This window comes from Carlito syrichta, unplaced genomic scaffold, assembly GCF_000164805.1.
Source record: "Carlito syrichta isolate Samal-C Ts95f unplaced genomic scaffold, Tarsius_syrichta-2.0.1 Scaffold273383, whole genome shotgun sequence".
Classification (NCBI taxonomy): Eukaryota; Metazoa; Chordata; class Mammalia; order Primates; family Tarsiidae; genus Carlito; species Carlito syrichta.
In genome coordinates, this window is record NW_007217479.1 from 739,448 (window position 1) to 762,013 (window position 22,566).

General features: G+C 37.0%; 1 protein-coding gene across 2 annotated transcripts in view; it reads right to left on the reverse strand.

The window, feature by feature from the left end:
- Window positions 1-3,414: 3,414 nt before the first annotated feature.
- Window positions 3,415-22,566, reverse strand: part of ATP13A3 (ATPase 13A3) — a 67,627-nt gene continuing 48,475 nt past the window's right edge. Inside the window, exons 29-32 of one of the 2 annotated variants that reach the window (XM_021709683.1) lie at window positions 21,918-22,006; window positions 15,954-16,034; window positions 14,465-14,554; window positions 3,415-6,865 (exon numbers count right to left, since the gene is read on the reverse strand). In XM_021709683.1, the coding sequence (XP_021565358.1) occupies window positions 6,668-6,865; window positions 14,465-14,554; window positions 15,954-16,034; window positions 21,918-22,006 (458 nt within the window). In that variant the 3' untranslated portion in view covers window positions 3,415-6,667. The remainder of the gene's footprint in view (window positions 6,866-14,464; window positions 14,555-15,953; window positions 16,035-21,917; window positions 22,007-22,566) is intronic. The other variant, XM_008052350.2, reaches the window with a different exon arrangement.

The window sequence follows — 22,566 nt, forward strand, 5'->3', positions numbered from 1 at the left end:
GAGACCCGCCTGGGCAACTTGGTGAGACCTCATCTCTACAATAAATCAAAAAATCAGCCGGGCATGGTCACTGCACTCCAGTCTGGGCGACCGAGTGAGACTCCAACTCTAAATAAATAAATAAATAAATTTATTTGTGGAGGCAAGGTCTCGCTGTGTACCCTAGGCTGGTCTCAAGTCCTAGGCTCAAGTAGTCATCCTGTTTCAGCCTCCCAAAGTGTTGGGATTACAGGCATGTGCCACCATGCTGGGTCTGCTCTTGGTTTTATAATTTACTATGGATTGGCTATAACCAAGGTAACAGCAAAGTCTGTGACCAACACCACCATTCTTTTTCTCACAATCATGCTATTTCAGCAGTACCAACTTTATAAAAATGATGAGCACCCCAAAACAGCCAAGCTAGGAAAAGCAGAATAATACCTCTCACTTTATGTCATACATTGTTCTTAGCACTTTATTTATACTATATTTATGTAATCCTTACAATAACCGTACCGTAATTATAACATTATTATTATCCTCAATTCAAGGATGAAGATGCAAAAGCACAGAAAGTTAAGTAATATAACTAGTCACATAGTTAGAATGAGAGTAGTATTTCTTACTTAACCATAAATAAAGAGGTACCATTTCTAAGATGCTTAATAAATGTTAATGTTCATGCATTATTTCTGCAATGCACACACTACTAATCTGCTAAAACAATATTTCCCATGAAATTTTATACAAATTTTTTCTTGTACCAAATTTTCTTATGCACACACAGACTGAGCTCTCTAATTTTAAAAATATTTGGCCTTACCTGAAATGCTTCTGCACTCCAAAGCAACTGAAAGGCTTTAAGCTTTGCATATGATTCGGCACTTTCCAAAGGAAGAGGGAGGTATCCTTGCATCCTGAAGATAAAGACTTAACCAGAATAAGTCAGGGAAAGGATCGTATCTCAGAGGGCATGTTCTGGTTTTTAATGACAAATATTTTTTAAACTGAAAGTCAAGAGACCTGAGTCCTACTGTCGAAGCTGACTGATAAGAGCAGGTGGGAGAGTTTTCCCACAAATGGCACGATATGGCTCTGTGATACAAGAAGAGTTTAGTGACACAGTTGGATCATTGCAGTTGTCACACACTTAGATAGGCAACATTTCCTTTGGGTCTTTCTTTTCATGCCACATGGCCCCAATTCTCCATCCAGTTTTTGGTGCCCCCCACCGCCCATCCTCCATTTAAGAATAAGGAACAAATGCTCCACTTTTTTTTTTTTTCTCTTTAGGCATAAGGCTAAAAACATTCTCAAACACATTCAGTAGTGGCACTGCTGAGTTAAAGGGTGTTCACATGTTCAATTTATTTGGGAATATCAAACAGTTTCCCAGTGGTTGTACTGATATACGGTGCCACCCACCAAGTAGGTGGTGTGCTTCATGTTTCTACCCATATGCCATTCATATGAAATAATGATCTCAGTATGGTTTTAACTTTTCATTATTTAATGATGAAACCGAGCATCTTCTCACATAAGGGCCACTTGTGTTTCATTTCTTGAGACTTGGGTTTCCTTTTGCCCATTTTTCCATATGCAAAACACGTGTGTCTATATGTCTTTTAAAAATGCCTATATTGTAGGCATCTTTTAGTACTGCTGTCTCTATTGACTTCTGCCCATTAAAAGGTACCATTTAAAAAGGTGAAAAGACAAACTACAAACCAGTTGAAGATACCTGTAACACCTATTAACTGACAAAGGCTTAGTATTCAAAATATATAAAGAATGCCCACATCATGGGATTTAATCAGCCTTTGATGTAGCAAAATGCAGTCTTCTAAGTCATGTAGTCTAGGCCACAGGGAAGAGCTACTGCCTCTGCTGTCTTGCGGGAAGCCTTTCAGCTCTGGTCAAGGGATGCAACTCCAGAGCTCAGAACTGCTAACCTGGTGACCTGGTGAGTTATCATGCCCATCAAATGAAAGGCCCCTTGCCGAAGAAAATGCCAGGGAACTATCTAACATGACAGACTGGGAAGACGAGCTGTGAAACAGAGTAAGACACTGAGTGAAATTCTTGTAACACAGTCAGGTGCCGTGGCTAACATAATCCCAGCACTTTGGGAGATGGAGGTGAGAGGACTGCCTGAGTCTAGGGGTTCAAGACCAGCCTGGACAACTTGGCGAGATCTCATCTCCGCATAAATAAAAAAAATTAGCTGGGCTTGGTGGCGCGTGCCAGTAGTTCCAGCTACTTGAAAGGCTGAGGTGGAAGGATCACCTGAGCCCAGCAGGCTGAGGCTTCGGTGGCCATAAGCATGCACTCCAGCCTGGGTGACGAAGTGAGACTCCAACTCAAAAAAAATATATTGTAATGCCTGATTCCCAGGAAAGGAAAAGTGGGTATGAAAGTCAGAGTCCTAAGGGAACACTCTTAGGTCATCCATTTACCAATTTGAGGGGGTATTGAGAAGTGTTTGGAGGAATGAAGTCAACAGCTCCTGTTTTGTCTTTTGGATCTAGGATCCATTGAACAAGTCAGAACTCTACTGTCCTAAGTGCCAGCTAGTGTATAAGTCAGTGATCCCTGCCTTTAGGGTTTTGGTTATTCAAGAGCAGGCATCTGCCTGGATGAGATATGCTCAGATGTCAAGGCACAGCAGAGAGCTCTGTACTCCTGAGTGACCACAACCTTCGGCAGGACCAGGGACAGTCTGACTCCAGTTCATGGGACTTCCCTATCTTTTCCTGCAATACACACTCAGAATAAAGCACTTGGAAGTGAAGCGGGGGAAGGAGAGGCATGCAGAACTGAACCCACACTAGTAGGTTCTGGATACATGTTCACATGCTGCAGAACCATAGTGATTACAAAGAACTTGGGTTCAAACTAGGCCTTCACCCACCCAATCTATCATACCCCAGCCAACCACATTACCTAGCAGAGACCACTTGTCACCTGGAGAACTTGAGGATACACAAAAATGCCCCTCATTCAAGCACAAAGGGCCAACAAAAGTCCTGCCTTCTCTGGGATGTCTACAACCGTTTTCTCCCTCGTTTGTCTTAACTCGGAGTGGTCTTCTGCACCATGGAAGCCACCTTACTTCAAATTTACAAGTCTTACAGATATTAGCTTTTGGCTTGATCTTTCCAACTATTAATAGATAGGTTCCTAGTCTTATATTTCATCACTTCCCTCAGACCTCCCGACACTTAACATTTGGTTCTACACTGTTGTTGACTGATGGGCTTCCCCAGGATGGTCATGTGCATAATGTGATATATGAAATGTTGTGCTTATTTTCTTCAAAAGTCTAAAGTTAAAAGAAAAAAGGAAAAGGGGGAAGTATTAAGCAGAAAAATAAATCTAGAAAGGGCAGTATTCATGTAACTAACAAGCAAACAGATTCATAGAAAAAAAGTGTTATTTCATTCATTTAGATTTTTATTTTGAATAGCTTCGATCAAAAAAGATTTCATTATTTACAATGCTGAATGTACAATTATGAACGTATGCCTTTTTGACAACAGGGTACCATTCTTGAGCAGCAATACGATTTTAAAAATATAAAGATGCAGTTTCATTTCTAATATAAAGTTACTTTAAAAAAAATTCAACGTCTTAGGGAATTCACAAATCATAATAGGAAGTAACTATTTATTAATTTAATGTACACATAATTACCAAATTTAATACATTAAAAATATGTGTAAATGCCGAGACTGTACAAAAATTAACACCCCATTTTGTTAAAAGCTCCCAACCACTTCCCACCATAAATATACAAAAACCTATTTTGAGATATGTCAAAATTGCATGCATGAAATATTAAGATGTTTTCTAAAGCTTGAATTTTTGCTTTTCACTGGATGTTATCTATAGCTGTTTTTGGAACAGACTACATAAACACTGATATTATTTACCATGCCTTCGAAACTGTGCAGTTCTTTCATAAACATGGGAAACAAAATAAATACAGTAAAAACTGCAACAGCTTTGTTTAAATGCAAGTGCAATTTGGAAAGCTTTCGAATTTAAGGATTATAAAACTACTATAAAAAGTATTTTGTTGTTGGCTTAGCCACTTTTATTCAAGCATTATTTGCAGCATTGCTTTACAGCAGTTGTTGCTAGAAGATACAAAACATACATAGTTACCACTATATTTATACTTGAGGGAGGAAAAAAACTTTAAACAACCCTGAGGGAGACACACATTAAAAATCTTATTTATTTAAAAAGTTAAAAAGTTACATATCATTATTTAACAATTACTTTCCCCAGACATTTCTGTCCTTTAAGTATGTGCATAAATAAAATTTAAATCAGCAATATTTATTCATCTTAATACATCAAAATAATATATGTACAGATTTTAAAATTTAGGTCTGTATAAGCTCAAATAATTTAATGTGAAATTCAGAATCAAACTTACTATGTAATGGTGACCTACAGAGAAAAATCTCAGTCTACCTGTCTATGGCACTGAGGAGGACCCATACCTAGATTCACAGACATTCTTCAAAGAACATTCTCAACTTGAATAACCCCCTTGTTGTTATGTTCAAATCTAAACTTTCTACAATCCCCTTCCATCTACCTAAAAACCTCATTCCTTTGAAAACAGTATGGGCAGATGAGATATAAAAAACTCATTAATTTTAAATGTTAAAATGGGGGGAATATAAAAAATAACTCTTTATGATCATGCTCTTAAAGATGTTAACTACAATATGATAACTGAATTTTTAACCTGCTACTTTATTTTAATTATATGCTTCAGTACTTAAACCAAAGGATAAAATGTACAATTCTGGAAATCACTAAAGAATAACATATTTGAGCATATTTGAAATGAATACGGAAATTATAAAATGATCAAGATAACAAGTAGTTATAGAAAATAGTGCGAATTCACAGCTCAAGAGGTCTAAGATGCATAGCTTCATAGAACCATTCATGGAACAATTGTTCTTATCATCTAATGTGGATTAATATCATATTATACATTTTGATGGAAAACTCTGATTATATTTTTGCAAGAATCAACAGTGCCAACAGCAACAACAGTGATCCTGAGTGTAACTTACATTTGTCTACAGTTACTATACATCATTCAGGTCTTTTGCAGCACGAGTTAAGAACCATTTGGTCCTACAATTCCAGATAAAATTTGGTAAACTGGCAAATATATATCATAAAAGTAATGACCAGCTAGTAAGTTCAGAAAGCACAAGCATCCTACTGATTAAGGAAGAACACAGGATAATGTGACACTGTTTTATGAGTCTAGAGTCCATCGTACAGCAGTACCACTTTTCTGTTTATTGTAATGGTGGACATGGCCAAACTGTTGGATCCTACCTATAAAGGCATTTTCAAAGCTACTTTAATTTTGGTAAGAATTTAAACATCAATCAGCAAAACAGAAGGCTGAGAAATATTTTCCCCTTTTTTTTTTTGGCTCAATGAATGTAGACTTTTTAAAACTTTATTTCCTCAATTTTTTCTCTTCCACAGATTTCCACATATATGCTCATTTGTAACTGTCCGAGCCAAAACAGATATTCTCTGACCTCTGGTGCCACCTAATGGCATAAAACAAACTCTCACCAAGTTCATACTGTTTTGGAAAAAAACAGCAATCATTCAAATCCAGTATTTGTTAAGCCTTATTATTGATAGGACAGACGTATACCAAACCGTCAAAATTCTAATGAGGTAAAATTCTTACAAAACAAACAAACAAAAAAACCCAACTACCTCACTATTATTCTATGTCTTTAGGTAATTAAAAATGTAGAAAAAATTTTTTTTAATATTTAAAATAAGAGGAAGCCTGAAGGGAAAACAGGTTTGAAGAAATATTAGAAAGATGACTCTACATCTATGCCAAAAGAAAACCTTTATTTCCTAGTGGAAAAGGTTCCACAACATTTAACTGAAGCAAACTAGACTAATTAGACACCACACGTCGTAGCATAAGATCCATTTAATAGCTTTGAGACATCTCAAGAAGGCAGTGAAGCACCTTGCTGATTAGAAAAATAAAACCCAGGCAGTTTGTACAGAAAATATAAAACCATAAATGGAAATTACCTGAGTTGTTCTATAAGCAACACTGTACAAACTCACTCCTAACTCTAGGCCATCAAAGTATGTTAATATAGAATTCTTTGGAAGAAATGGGATCAAACGAAAACAGGCTTTCAACCTGCTTCCACTAGAGGCTCATTAACACTCATTTATTTTTGTCAAACACAAATTTAGTGCCCATATATAAACATAGACTTTTTCTAATAAGGAGGCTGTAAAAATAAATTTAAAGGGATAAATAAGTTTTAAAAGCTAATGTCTAAAAACCTACCTAACACCAAATTTCTCATGTACCCCAATATAAAGAATATCACTGAGGGTGACAATCAAGAAAATTCTGGAAATGTATATAATATTTAGGTTACTGAATGAAGATACAGGAATTTACAGATTGATTGTTAACTGTTAGGCCAATTCTTTTTCTGTTTTGTTTTAAAAAAAAACAAAACTCTCAAATCAGCTACTATATCATAAGGGACATAAATTGAAATAGTGCCATCTTGACACACAGGATCAGAAAACCCCAAAATCACATCCTCCTGAATACTGCTATCAGCATACCACTAAGACTGACTGACTGCTACGTTATGGTAATGATCTGACAAGATCCATTCTCCCTAACTAACGTTTTAGCTTCTGTTGTTGTCTGAGGTTTTGGTGGCCATTCTGGATCAACCAAGAGCTCCTGTGCCAGGTACATATACTTCGCCTTTGGTATCTTCTTCCTACAGCCCAAGGCCCAGGACAAACAGCACTTTCCCCACCGATCCACTGACTCCTGGAAAAATAAGGAAAAAAGAACACACTAGTTGAAGGTTTGTTCAAAGGTTTGTTATTTTAAGCAGGTTTGTTAAAGCATACACCAGCACAAAACAAATTAAGAGAAAATGATTCTGAGCACAAGCAAATGGGAAAAAATCCACGTTAAAAAAAGGGCAGCTTTCAATTATTTAGGAACTTTTTATTCTGTAGATTTTTTATTATCAATGTAATTTACTTCATTTTATTTAGTTTTATGTACCTATCCTCTTGTGTACTGATAAATCTTAAATAACTTAACAGATATGGATTCTATAACACAAAGTACGTAATATATTAAGAATAACTTGAAAAAATTCAGAAAGAGAAAACATTTTTAATATTTAATTTTAAAAACCTCATGTCTATCCCAAACTATCTTTTGGTACTACTGCTCCTAGCAATTTGGCCACCTGATCATTTTTGGAAGAAAGCAATGTCAAAATATCATCACTATTAGCATATTTCAAAACAGAAGTGAATATTGTTAGGTCAAAATCAGAACTTAAATCATATTTAACATCTTTTAAAACCACAGCTAACATATAAAACAGTATTTTTATTTTATCATGATGGTATCCCTCGGTGCTCCCCAACAGGAAAGAGGTACATAGAAAGGTATAAAGCAAGTAGTACTTCTTAGTATTGTCCATTATAACAAGCTCTGCTGTCACTGAAATCCTTCTGATCAATCCTTATGTTTTTCATGAATGTGATCTTAGATAAATAATCCTTGGAGAGCAAGAAAGAAGCATCCCTGGTTAATGTATAGAAATGTAAATTCAAAAGCTGGCCAAGAAGTGCCTTCAGAATTCATTTCAATTGAAATTTGAAATAAATGAAATCAAGTTAAATGACTATACAAAGACCTGTGGTAGTTATATTCACCTCTGAAGAACAGTCAATTCTTAATTATTTGGCTGTTCCTTCTCCAAAGTGAAATTAAATTCCGAGCTGTTTTTGCCAATCAACATATAACCCAGGCTTGACTGTTTAGGTTTGAATTTTTTTTTAATTGTAGTCTCACTCTGTTTCCCTGGCTGCAGTGCAGTGGCATGCTCACAGCCACTGCAACCTCAAACTGCTGGGCTCATGCGATCCTTCCGTCTCAGTCTTCCAAGTAGCTGGAACTACATGCATGTGCCACCACACCCGACAATTTTTTTTTTAATTTATTATAGAGACAAGGTCTCGCCAAGTTGCCCATACTGGTCTCAAACCCCTGGGCTCAGGCAATCCTCTTGCCTAGACCTCCCAAAGTGCTGGGATTATAGGCGTGAACCACTGCGCCCAGTGGGTTTGATGCTTAAAAAAAAGAAGAAGAAGAAAAAAGAATATCTCACACTAACAACTAGCTCTAATCTCAACAATTGAAGTAATCCCACAAAATAGAAACATAGCATAACTGAGATATACGTGCTAATGTTAAATCTAAAATGCCTCATGATAAACAAAGGTAAATTTGGTATAACATGTACTCTGAAATATGTGTTTCTAAAATGGCCCATGACTAACAATGAAGTACTTTAAAATTGGTGTCTCAGCCTGTAATCCCAGCACTTTGGGTGGCTGAGGCGAGTGGATTGCCCGAACCTGTGGACTCGAGACCAGTCCAGGCAACTTGGGGAGACCTCGTCTCTACAATAAATCAAAAACTTAGTTGGGCGTGGTAGCACGCGCCTGTAGTTCCGGCTACTTGGAAGGCTGAGGAGGAAGGATCGCCAGAGCCCAGGAGGTTGAGGCTGCGGTGGCCAAGAGGCGTGCCACTGCCCTCCAGCCTGGGTGACACTCCACTCAAAAAAAATTTTTTTTTTTTAAATTAAAGCTCTTAAAACTTTTACATAGTTCATTTAGTAAGTCTTATCTTATTGAAACAACCATCAGGAACCTACTATTCTTTCCCTCTACTCCAGGGCACCACTGAGAATATGATAAATAGTGCTATCAACTTAAAAAGTCTTCTTGTAGCTTAAAGTTGTCAACAAAACACAATAAGCTGCACTGCTATCAAGAATTTAATAAAGGCAAAAATGTGGTCACAAGTAAGCTACATTACATTCCGGGGATGGGGGGGAGAAAGGCTTATTTATCTGGTAGCTTCTCTCTTGTTATAACTGAAGAGAGTTGTTATCATCACCTTAAAAGAAGTTCACAGGAAAATATTTAGCAATTAGGGCACAGAAGTCACTATGCATGGGATTCTTTGGGTGGTCCACAATCAGAGATAACAAATCCTTTCCAGTGTAGGCACACCACAAACTTAATATTTAATCTGAGAACCGGCTCACTACTTGGATCTTACTTTTCCCCCACGAAGTGTTTAAATTCTTCAGTTTGTGGAAAAACATCATCGTTCCTAAATCAATCTGAAAGCTGTCACTTTTTATTTTACGACAAAAGGATCATAGAAAAATAGAAAAAAGCTAATGTTGATTGTTAACATTTTTAAAGAAGCAGAAACATAATAGGACTTGTCTGTACAGGAGAGTCTGCTGGGTTGCGGGACAAGGCAAGGCATAGCACGTTAAGTTAAGGAAAGTCAAAGCCAAGTGTATTCAAATTTAAGACACACACAGATAGCTCAATCCATTGTTCTCTACTTGTGGAAAGTAAGACAAGTAGTAAAATTAAAACTAAAATTACAGCTGAATAGGATTTTTTTTTACATTTATGAGTACATTTAAAAAATCCTCACATCCCTATTAAAAAGTGTATACTTGTCATGTATATATATTTTAAATTAAGTCATGAGGAATACAAGGAATCCTCTGCTCCATCATAATTGGAAATATATTTTGTTCCTGTACCCTTACCTCCCCCAAATATCATACACAGAAAGTAAACTATATGCAAGCACAGGTTAGTTTACAAGCACAAACACAGCACACACATTCTCAATACAATGTTAATTCACTGGGAGAGAAAATAGAAGGGCTATAAGCATGCTGAAATAGGAAACTGGCCAGAGAGAGATGGTGCAAGAAAGAAAGGCAAGCACTGTGTAGCAGCATGAGGATAAAAACGCAGAGCACCAGAGGGGTTTGAATGAGCACCTGGGTATCCCCAAAACATCTAGGGCACAAGTCCCTAAAAGCAGGAGAACATAGTAGTTATAGCAACTGGATCTTTTTGTTTGTTTCTGAAAGAAATGGTTAAGTGACCAAATGAAGGAAAGAGACTACCATAGAAAGTTCAGCAGAGAAACCATAAAGAACTTAAAGATCTATTGCTAAAATTCTCCTGCTTGTTAGACTGTCCGAAACTTTCATTCTAGAACTCAAATGCTAGTTTATACTTAGCAGAGTCCTTTAGGAAATGGATAGCATATGAACTATAAAGCCATGCTTGAAGGAAAAAAAAAGTTATAAATGGCATCATGGTTTTTTCATAAGTCTTCTTCCATACCAATCCTTCAGAGAAAACAAATCAGTATTAGCATTCTATCAAAATAAGTTCAAATAATATTCTAAGTGGCATAAAGACTACCAGTTAACATTTGGATTTTTCACCATAAAAGAAAACAAGTCAGGCATAAGTCCTCAAGTCGGATCAAATTAAACACTAGCATGATTCTAGTTCCACATCTACTATTTAGTGGCCTCAGTTTAGCAGATACAAGGTAGGTGTAGGTATCAATGCTTCTAAAGAGAATGCCAGAGATAAAGCCTTCCAGAAAACCACAGATGTTAGAGACTTCCACTGAAGATTTCATTCAGTAAGTCAAGGGTGAAAGACAAAAAAGCATTTTTGCTGAAGAAAATCACTGATATAAAGAATCTTTTTTTGGTCAGAGAATAAGTACTACTATCTGGAGCTGCTAAAAAACATTAGAGGAAAACATAGTTACATAAAAATTTTAGCTGTGATAGTTGCTGAGACCACTGAGGATTAGTAAGAATCATCAAGGGGAACATATTACAATGTAAAATCCTACTCCCTGTTACTAATTATGTTAGATGCATGTTAAGTGGGTAAGGTAGGACATAATGTCTAAAGTTTCTAACAGAATGACACCCTAAAAGTCTACTTGGTCTTTAAAGACTAGTTTGAGGCTTTGTGGTATATAGTATATGGTCTTGGGTTCAGATAAACCTGAATTTGAAGTTTAGTTCAGTTTTCCTCATCTGTGAGAACTGAGAGAAACTAAAGATATTCCCATGTCTAAGGTTGCTATAACAATTAGAGAGAATACATACAAAATGTCTCACACAGTATCCACCAAAAGGTAGGTAATGATAACAGTAGCTATTGTTTGTCTCCATTTTGTCATTTGATCATTGTTAGTTTACATCTCCATGGTTCCATAAATCACTCCTCTTAAAAATCAGAAACCCCAGTTTCAACTCTCAACTCTGCCATCCATTTAGATGTATATATAACCTTGGCAAGCCAACTGAATGCTGTTCCTTTAAGGAATAAAATGGAGTTAGGCTATTTTAAGATTAGGAAGATCTTGGAGGAGTTTTATAGTGCCTTGTAAATCACCAGATATTTTGGACATGGTTACTAGAGATTTCCAGATGAGGTGGTTAGACTTCCCAATTCACTGTCCAAGGCCTGAAGCCTAGTCCAGGGTCTCTAGCTTTGAAATTTTCGACCCAACTCAATTGTCCTTGTTTACATAGTAAAGAAGGAAAAGAAGAAACAGGGCTTCTCTTCCCTGACAATAATATAGAAGAGTTTGAGAGCTGCAGTCTGAGAAGACTTCATGGGCTTCTTTGCAGAAAAGAGGAGCACAGGATAGGCAAAAGTGAAACACGGGCTCAGGGTGGAGGGGAACTGCAGCAGACACAGACTTCCTAGGAGTAGTAAGTCACCCTCACCTTTACTTTCTTTTCGCTTTATGGCAGGGTTTTTCAACCTCAGCATTACTAACATATATGGCCAGACAATTCTTTGTTATGAGAGATTATATTGTGTACGATAGGATATTTAACAGCAACCCTTACCTCTACTCACCATATGCCAGTAGCAACACCTCTCCCCTCAATTGTATGACAACTAAAAATGTCTGAAGGCACTGCCAAATGTCCTTTGTGGGGAAATCTTCCCAGACTTAGAACTACAGCCTTATGGTGTAATAAGACTGATTGGCTCTTGAAGGGTCACATATACAAACAGTGAAGTAACACTATACAGAGAAGTGTCAGAGGACGAAAGTATTTCCTTTTGTGCTAAGGTTCTAAGCATTCTCTTTCCTGACGCCAATGATTTTGAAAAATGCTTTCTTTATCATGACCAAAGAAATGGAAAACTAAAATTCTTGTCTACTCAGTGATTAGACAAGAGGATGTAGTGACCTGTGACTGTACCACTGTACCCCAGCCTGGACCACAGAGAAAGACCCAACTCCACCAACTCAATGGGAATAGAAGGGGAGGGGGCAGATATTTATTAATACATGCTTAGGAAATAGACATTTAGCAAACAAAAAAAGTTTCTATCATTTAATTTTGGTTGAAAAGTGAGGAGAAATTTCCAATTTCAAATATTTTAAAGGGGCCTTATGATATTGACTTTCAATTAAATCAGGGTATAACTCCTCTTCAGATCATGCATATCCTGTTTAGATCAACAGAGACCTCTCTGGAGAAGCTGAAAAATAAATGTCCCCCTAGGTCTAGGAATGTTTTCATGAGGACTGATGATATTAGCCATAGTTAACCATTTGAAGTAATGCAGTAAAGTAATAAAAAATATATATATATGTATGTATATGTGTGTGTGTGTATACACATATATTTATAGACAGAAGAGACTGTGCTAAAGGACCTGAGCCCCTTCTACAAGTCAGGTCGTATTCACTACTAGAAACAACTGGGTATTGCACTGCTTTGAGGGGGAAATAAAAAAAGAGTCTAATTCCATTCTTATTCCATCATTACAAAACCATCATCATTCTGGCTTGCTGGGCCTGGTTGCTCATTCCTGTAATCTCACCATTTTGGGAGGCCAAGGCAGGAAGACTGCTTGAGCCTAGGAGGTTGAGACCAGCCTAGGCAACATTGTGAGACCTCATCTCTACAAAAAAAAAAAATAAGTTAAATTAGACAGGCATGGTGGTGTACATATGTAGTTCCAGCTACTCAGGAGGCTGAGGTGGAAGGATAGCCTGAGTGCAGGAAGCCAAGGTTGCAGGGAGCCAAGATTGTGCCACTGCATTCCAGCCAGGATGACAAGAGTGAGACTCAGACTCAAAAGAAAAAAACAAATAAAAAATTCATTATTTATCATAAAGCATTAGAAAACAGAACTGGTATTCTACAGGTCATCTAATAAAGCAATCCTGTGGCATTACACCAGGATATCAAGCCTGCCAAATTACCAAAATAACTGCTTGGAAGTAACTTAGGTAAAAAGTAGGTAAAAATAAGTGAATGATCTAACTCAGAAATGACAGGGAGTCAGTCCTCTGGGACTCTGCCAGCTTCCTGTGGCTCAAGGATGAATGAAAGACTCCAGAACTCACATGTATAAAGCACATTACCAGCCTACGAACAGCAATGGGCAAGGCACTGAAGGGATGAGATTTTATTGAAATTTTATCAAATCCTCCATACCCAAAAAGTTGGTTCACAGATCAATGATTCAACAGCAGGGGTTTAAAAAAAAAAAAAAAAAAAAGTCCAACCTGTATCTGTAACAAGATTAACATGTTAACAATAGGAAATGGGTTTGGTTTTGTTTTTTTTTTTGAGTTGGAGTCTCACTCTGTTGCCCAGACTAGAGTGCAGTGGCACGCTCCCGGCCACTGCAGCCTCAACCTGCTGGGTTCTGGCGATCCTTCTGCTTCAGCCTTCCAAGTAGCTGGAACTACAGGTGCGTGCTGCCACGTCCAGCTAATTTTTTAATTTATTGTAGAGATAAGGTCTCACCAAGTTGCCCGGGCGGGTCTCAAACCCATGGGCTCAGGCAATCCACTCATCTCAGCCTCCCAAAGTGCGAGATTACAGGCTGAGCCACTGAGCCTGGCAGGGAAATGGGTTTTATTCATCTTTTTCTCTTCTCTTTTTATCATAGAGCTTGTGATGCCTTTAAAATAATGGGCTATCCAATAAAACCAAATGTCCTGAACCATAGTTTGTATAAAGATAAGCACATAATTTTCTGAATGATGAGAGACATATGTTGGGCAAAGCCAAAAAGTTACAGTAACAGATAATAAATCAGAAATAATTCCTCAAAAATGTGGCCTTTGGACTATGATCCAAAAAGAAACAATTTGCATTTCAAACCTTGGATTACATAAATCTCATTTAGCTTCTAATGGTACCCATTAAAAAACAAAATATAAAAAGAAGAGAAATGAAAACATTAACTCTCACCTTTGACGACAAGACACCTCTACACAAATAAAGGTTAGGATTGGAATGGAAAAAGACTTATGAGGGTTCTGATCCTGAAAAGCCCAGTACAAATGTTTACCATAAATTTTCTAGGACTCCTTACAGCAAATGAAATGCCAGGCATAAGAAAAAAGTTTGAAGCAACATACAACAGAACACTCCACAGATGTAGAGTACACAGCTAAAGGAACCTAGACATAGGTGAAGAATTGATATAAGTGCTGATTTCCAACCTGTGGTGGCTGTGTGCTGGTGAACCGACATTCTCCTTGTTTGTCTCGATTGGACACAATTTTCCAGAGGATCATGTCAAGGAAGAAGTTCTGAGAGATATTCCGGTGAGTTAAGAATTAATAATGACTAGGTCATTCTTTATTAATGTGCACATTTAACAAGGCTCACAAAATGCTATATCATTAGTGAAAAACATGATTTGGTTTTCATACAGAATTTCAGTTAATACTGCAAAAGGAAAAAGACTGACAGGACTATTGTAACAAATATAAATTATAAAATTATTGATGAAGTGGGACTTAATTTCCATAAAATACAGCTTTTACATGTATCCTCATGTCTTTCCCATATTAAAATGATGCTTATAATTTCTTAACAGTGTTTATTTTCACTGAATTAACATCTAATATTAATTCTAGATCTACAGATATGTATAATTTCATCAGCATTCAACACAACTCTTTAGTTAGTAAGCAACTAAATAACATGAGTGAAAAGATGAAGTAATGCTATAGAAAAAGCAAAACTTTTAGAATCCAATATCTTAGATGTATTTTCTAGCACCCATAAAATACAAAAAATATACTCTAGTGGGAGACCAGATCAGTACCGGTCAGTACCATAATATCCATGCTACCAAGTCATCCTCTAGGTGGGATAATTGAAATTAAGTATAATTTCTAAATTTAGAACTATTATCACTAAAGTATATATCTCCCAACAAATTACCTTAATTTTAATTCAAAAACCTATGCTAAGAAACCCTTAACATAAAAATCACAACTGTATCTTCCTTTTCTGTTTCTTATATAGCTACTGTAGAAGTGAATTATGATAGCAGTTCTGAGAGCAGACAAAAACTTATTAGGCAACATATGAGAAGATAACTTAAAGGTAATCCTAATAATAACAATATACATACATACAATGAATCAAAGAGTACTCAAGACTTCTGCTGATCACTCAAAAGTAAATAGCAAAGAGAAAGTTCTAGTAATCAATGCTGAAATTAGGTAAGTCCACAATGGTCATTATTTTATTCTTTCAATAAGTTCTCTTGCTATTGATATTCACTACATTTCCTGGAGAACCTGTGGCTCCCCCAACTTCCCTCCTTAAAAGATTAAGATTTTACTATATACCACAGAACACAGATGGTACATCCCACTCTGATTTCATGCTTAATGGATCATCAATTCATGGGCCACCAGGGCACCAAACTTCTCTCGTTTCTACTCATCACTAATTATTGCTATCACACTGCCTGTTTTCTCGTATCTGTATGAATGCAACCAAGTCATATCCCTTAATATGACTATATCAGCTCATGGAAAAGGTCAGAAGAAATCACTAAATGAACTTGTCTAAAATGAAACTGAGACTCTGGATTTCCATAGTGTTACTGCTGCTCTTCCCCCATTTACCATTAAATCACCCCAAGAATCCCAAAGCAGCATGGCAGTCATATAACTATCTGAGTGCGCTTACCTCTACCACGATAGATACAAGGGCATTGACAAGAACAATGATGAGCATAGTTATACGCCACTGATATGGTACACATACTATCTGTAAGACAAAAAAAATATTTCAAGTTAAAATGTATGTAGTTGATATCATAGCACCATATCATAATTTCCAAATTTACTTAATTCCTATTATGTACCAAACACTTTCACATAATCTACCTAATCCTCAACAATGCCACAAGATATATATTATAATCATGTTATATGCGGATGATAAAACTCAAAGTTTAAGTAACTGAAGATTAAACAAAATGTTATGGGGTTGAGCTTAGAGTCAGTATACTCACTCAAACTCAGAAGCTCATGCCCTGCTAGATCATGGATTTCTAACAAGTTCCTATTTTTAAAATAAAAAACGTGTCTTTAGACAATGAGGCAGATGGTAGAGGATGGCTTGAGCCCCGGTCAGATGGCAGTGAGGCATAATTACGTCACTCACTCTAGCCTGGGCAACAGAGACACTATCTCAAAAACAAAAAACAGTAATAACAACAACAAAAAACTCCTGAAAGAATCTAACCACTGACTGGTTATGAAAAGAGGAGTAAAAAACAATGATGAACAGACACACATGCATACTTCTGACTGGGGTAAGTAGGTTGTAAGGGAGAACATGATGAGCTTAATTTTTAAAATGCTGAAACTGAGGAAACTGTTGGGTAATAGTCAATATGTCAGTGGATATGCAAGTCTTAAAGCTCAGTAGCGAGAGCGAAGGTCTAACAGTTGAGAGTCTTTAACATACAGATGGCAATTATGGGTGAAACCATGACTATAGATGAGATCACCTGAATGCAGAGTGACAAGAGGGATATGAGCAGAAATATGAGGAACACTCACATTTAAGGAACAGGCAGAGGAAGTGGAGCCATAATGCAGACTGAGACTGAAGAGTGATAAAGGTAAGAAAAGGCCGGATGAGATCAAAGCATCACAAAATTCCAGAGGGAATGTCTCAAGAATAGTGACCTGGCTAGTCAAACACTGCTGGGGAGTCACATAAAATTGGAAAAAAAATTTTAAAGAGACAAGTCCATTGGACCTAGCAAACAAAAGGGTTGTAGATGGCCTTGGTAAGGGCAGTTTCGGTAGACTGGCAGGGGAAGATGCCATACTGGTTGATGATGTGGGAGGTAATGTAGTACCATTTCAAGAAAAGGTTTAGCTATGAAGAAGAAGCCACGTGTGTTGGGAGGGAAATGAAAATGTGTTTTGTTTTCTCTTTTGCTTTAAATGCTTACCTAAATCCCTCAAAGAAATATGTGAGGAAACAGACACACACATTGCTGATAAGACTATAGCCTGGAAATGTCTTCAAAGTTAAATAATGCAGAATTTATGAAAATTAAAATTCTAACTACCCTTTAATCAAGTAATTCTACTTCTGCACATTTAGCCTATTAAGGTACATTTGTATGCAACTGAAGTGTACAGGATTTATAATACATCACTGCTTACAACAGCAAAACACTGGAAATAATCAAACATCCAGCAAAACAGGACTGAGGTAAAAAAATTACCATGAAGCTCATATAACTGTAATACTCAAATTCGTTAATAACATACAAGAAAGGAAAATTAAATCTGATCTCAGGCAGGTGCGGTGACTCATGCCTGTAATTCCAGCACTTTGGGAGAAGATTGCCTAAGTCCAGGGGTTCAAGACCAGCCTGGGCATCTTGGCGAGCCCTTGTCTCTACAATTAATCAAAAAATTAGCTGGGTGCTAATGGCATGCACCTGTAGTTCCAGCCACTTCGGAGGCTGAGGCAGAAGGATCCCCTGAGCCCAGCAGTTCGAGGCTATAATGGTTGTGAACGTGCCACTTCACTCCAACCTGGGCAACAAAATGAGACTCTGACTCAAAAAATAAAAATAAAAATCTGAACTCATTTGTGCAATAGAGCCAAAAACTCAAAACAAAATATCAGAAACCCAAAGAATGTGCAACAGGACTAAATTGACATATTCCAGGAATGCAAAGTTAGCTCAATATTTGAATACTGGTCAACTATAATTCACCATTCTCCAGGGAAAAAATTGTATAGTCATTTCAAAAGCTTTGAAAAAGCACTAGATACAATTTTAAAACTATTTATGTTAACAACACCATAGAAGAAGCTTCCTTAATGTGATAAAGACTACATTCTAGAAAGCTACAGCAAAAAATATATTCAATGGTAAAATATTAGACGCATTTCCTTTACACCCAAGTATATCACTATCACTGCAACCAATATATTAAGACATGAATAAACACAGAGTATAAAAGGACCATGAAATATCAGAAACAAACAGCTTTTACTTATTTATATGATGATTATCCAAATAGAAAATCCTGGGCAATCTAAAATGTATCTGAAGGCCAGGCGTGGTAGCTCACACCTATAATACCAGCACTTTGGGAGGCCAAGGTGAGAGGATTGCCTGAGCCCATGAGTTTGAGACCAGCCTGGGCAACTTAGCAAGACCTCATTTCTACAATAAATTAAAAAATTAGCTGAGGGTTGTGGCGTGTGCCTAGAGCTCCAGCTGTTTGGAAGGTGGAGGCGGAAGTATCACCCAAGCCAGCAGGTTGAGGCTGTGGTGGCCCTGAGTGTGCCACTGCCCTCCAGCCTGGGTGACAGAGTGAGACTTCAACTCACTAGATAGATATATAGATAGACAGATAGATAAAAATGAAATGTATCTGAATAAAGTTTGACAAGACTTCTGAATATAAGATAAATATCCAAGTTAACTGCAGTGAATACACCAACATAAAATATTAGATGTTATATTAGTTACTTGTCAAGGGAACAAAAACTATAATAATCCAGGAATAAATCTAACAAAAATGGACAAAAACCTTTAGAGAGAAAATTATCAGACTTACTCAAAAACCCTAGGTCAAGAAGACTTAAAGAAATATAAATAGACATTGTTCATGGAAAGAGAAACTAATCAACTTATTGATATTTATTGATAAATAAAATAATTTATTGATGAATGCAGTGTAATTCTAATAATTTCAAGAGAGTTTTTCCTGGTACTTAACAAGCTAAACTCAAAATTTTAAAAGAAAAGCTCAAGAACAGTCAAAAAGGTCATGATGAATGATGTGAGATGGAATAACAGTCCTGTCCAATCATGTATCGAGATTTCTTATCATGTCATAATAATCTGGACAATACAGTACTGGCACAAAGAAAGATAAAGAAAACAAACAAAATATAGAGTCCCTTAAAGGCTATTATATATATATCTGATATAGGACTAGGTATCACTGAAGATCAATGGAAAAAGATGAACTATCAAATAAGTAATGCTGAAACAAATGGGTATTTAGAAAGAAATTTGATCCCTATTCAAAAGCTATATATAAAATTATTTCCACATGGATGAAAGATTAAGTGCTAAGAATAGTATCTTTTTTTTTTTTTTGAGTTGGAGTCTCACTCTATCACCCAGACTGGAGTGCAGTGGCCGCTCCAAGTCACTGCAGCCTCAACCTGCTGGGTTCCAGTGATCCTTCCGCCTCAGCCTTCTAAGTAGCTGGAACTACAGGCGCACGCTACCACGCCTGGCTAATTTTTTTTTTTTAATTGTAGAGATGAGGTCTCGCCAAGTTGCCCAGGCAGGCCTCGAACCCGCGGGCTCAGGCAATTCACTCATCTTGGCCTCCCAAAGCGTGGGATTACAGGCTGAGCCACTGAGCCCAGCAAGAAGAGTATCTTTACAGCTTTGAGACAGAGAAGTCTGTTAAACTAAGACACAAGGAACAAATAATGAAAAAAATTATTAAATTTGACTTCTGTCATATTTAAAATTTATTTTTTCAAAAAAAGATTATGAGCTGAGTGTGGTGGCTCATGCCTGTAATCCCAGTAGTTTGGGAGGCAGAAGCAAGAGGACTGCCTGAGCCCAGGGGTTTGAGACTAGCCTGGGAAACTTGGTGAGAGCTTGTCTCTATAATAAATCAAAAAATTAGCCAGGTATGGTGGTGAGTGCCTGTATTTCCAGCTACCTGTAAGTCAGAGGGGGAAGGATCACCTGAGAATAGTAGGTTGAGGCTGCTGTGCTGCAGCCTGGGCAACAGAGTAAGGCTCCAACTGAAACACACACACACACACACACACACACACACACACACACACACACACAAATGATAAGCCACAAACTAGGAGACAATATTTATCATCATTTAGCCAAATACATTAGGAACTTCTAAAAATAAGTAAGAAAAATACAACACTCTAGTAGAATAATGAACAAAGGGTATGAATAGGCAGCTCACAGATGAAATAAAAATGACCAATAAACAGATGAAAAAGTACTCAAACCCACTGGTAGAATTAATATAAGCAGCAAATTTAGACTATCATAATAGCCAGGCATGGTGGCTCATGTTTATAATTCCAGCACTTTGGGAGGCAGAGACAAGAGGGCTGCCTGAGCCCAGGGGTTCAAGACCCGGGTGGGCAATAAATCAACAAATTAGTGGGGCATGGTGGCATGTGCCTGTGACTCTAGCTGCTTGGAAGGCTGAGGCGAAAGGATCACCTGAGCCCAGCAGGTTGAGGTTGTGGTGACTCTGAGTGTGCCACTGCACTCCAGGCTGACAACAGAGTGAGAGTCTAATTCAAACAAAACAACAAAACAGAACAAGATAAAAAAAACCCATCATGATATAACATCTGACACCCACTAGACAAGATCAAGTGTTGACAACAATGTAGAACAACAGGATCTCAAACAGTGATCAGAGCATAAATCAATACAATCAATTGGAAAAACAATTTGGCATACTTTAGAAAGCTAAAGAGTACATGCTCAAAATACCAAGGGTAGTAGTGGAAGAGGTGTATTATCGCTGGAAGTGTTTAGAACTGCCAGCACACGGCAATATTTAAAGACAGTTGGACTTGTGATGGACTTCATTACTGTTTTTTAATTTTCTTTAGCACTGCACCACCCTCTCATTGCTTGTACCTGGGGTGAACTACTCCAACCCCTTTCTTTGGTACACTATTACTTACCCGCAAACACTAATAATGTTCATAGCAGCACTGTTACTACAGGAAAAGACTCTTGTAACAATGCAATTACTTACCAACAGAGAATGGAGAAATGAATTTAGCATATTCCTATAATGGTATACTATATAGCAATGAAAATGAAATACAGATATCAACAATCTTGGTGGGAAAAAGCAAGTCACAGAAAAATACAGAGAGCAAGACATCATTTTCATAAAGTTCAAAAGCATACAAAACTGTATTCTATGACTTCAAACATATACAATAAGTGTATAACAAAACAAAAATAGAATGAGGGGAAGAAAAAAAATCAAAACAGGCACTTCCTCTCAAGGTATTTAGAGAAAAATGCATGAGAGTATCTTATGGATTGGTAATGTTACATTTTTTTGGTTTTTTTTTTTGTCACTGACTTGAGCTCTGTTAATGTCACATTTTTTTCAGGTTGAACAATGAACTTAAGGTGTTTTGGGGTTTTGTTAGCTATTTTATTATTATTATGTTTAACACCTTAAATATGTGTATATTCTTTTGTATGAAAACAAAGTATTTCATCATTCATAAAATTTTAAATGAAAAGAATGAAGAACTAAACAACCAGTGAAGCAGCAGCAGCATGTGGATTAAAGAAGTAGGTTGGTAAAGGACAGAAGAATAACAATTTATCAGGACCAAGGCTTTTTTTTTAAAGACCAAGGGATATTTAATTTGTTTGTAGACAAAGAGAAATGGAACTAGAAGCAGAGTATGAACAGGTATAGCCAATAAAACGTGCTGCTTTTACATATGTTCTTTATTCTTTTTAGAGTATCTTAGGCTAATATCATTACATCTTAGAAGAGATCCTGGAAAAAAGAAATGTACATCATGTATTCTTTCCCTCAAATAAATGTACTTAAGCCTTACCTGAAGAACCTGGTCAACAGAGGCAACTGGATACAACATGATGAATAATATGAAAACATATAAGATAATCACAGATGAAACAAAAAAATCTGGAAAAGAAAGTAGAAGTAAAACAATTAAATTAGAAAATTCCTTTCAATGAAGAGGCACCCAGTAACAACTAGTATACTGTCATTCCTAAATTAGGTACTGAATACTTTCATTGCAGCTGATGAAATAAATAAAGCATTGGGCCCCCAAAAGTCTCATGTACAAGATGTGATGTTACAGACATTCCAAGTCCATTAGCTTTAACCTAAAAAATACTTCAGAAAATAATCAGCATTTTAAAAAATAAGATACAGACTTTCAAGGACATTTATATGTCCCCCAGATGGATAACTACTTTAGAACATAATCACAAATAAGAAACTATACTATGTATGACAAAATGAGATTTATCATTTAAAATATGTATTCAAGTTGGGCTCGGTGGCTCAGCCTGTAATCCTGCGCCTTTGGGAGGCTGAGGTGAGTGGATTGCCTGAGCCTACGGGTTCGAGACCTGCCTGGTTAACTTGGCAGGACCTCACCTCTACAATAAATCAAAAATTAGCTGGGCGTGGTAGCACGCGCCTGTAGTTCCAGCTACTTGGAAGGCTGAGGCGGA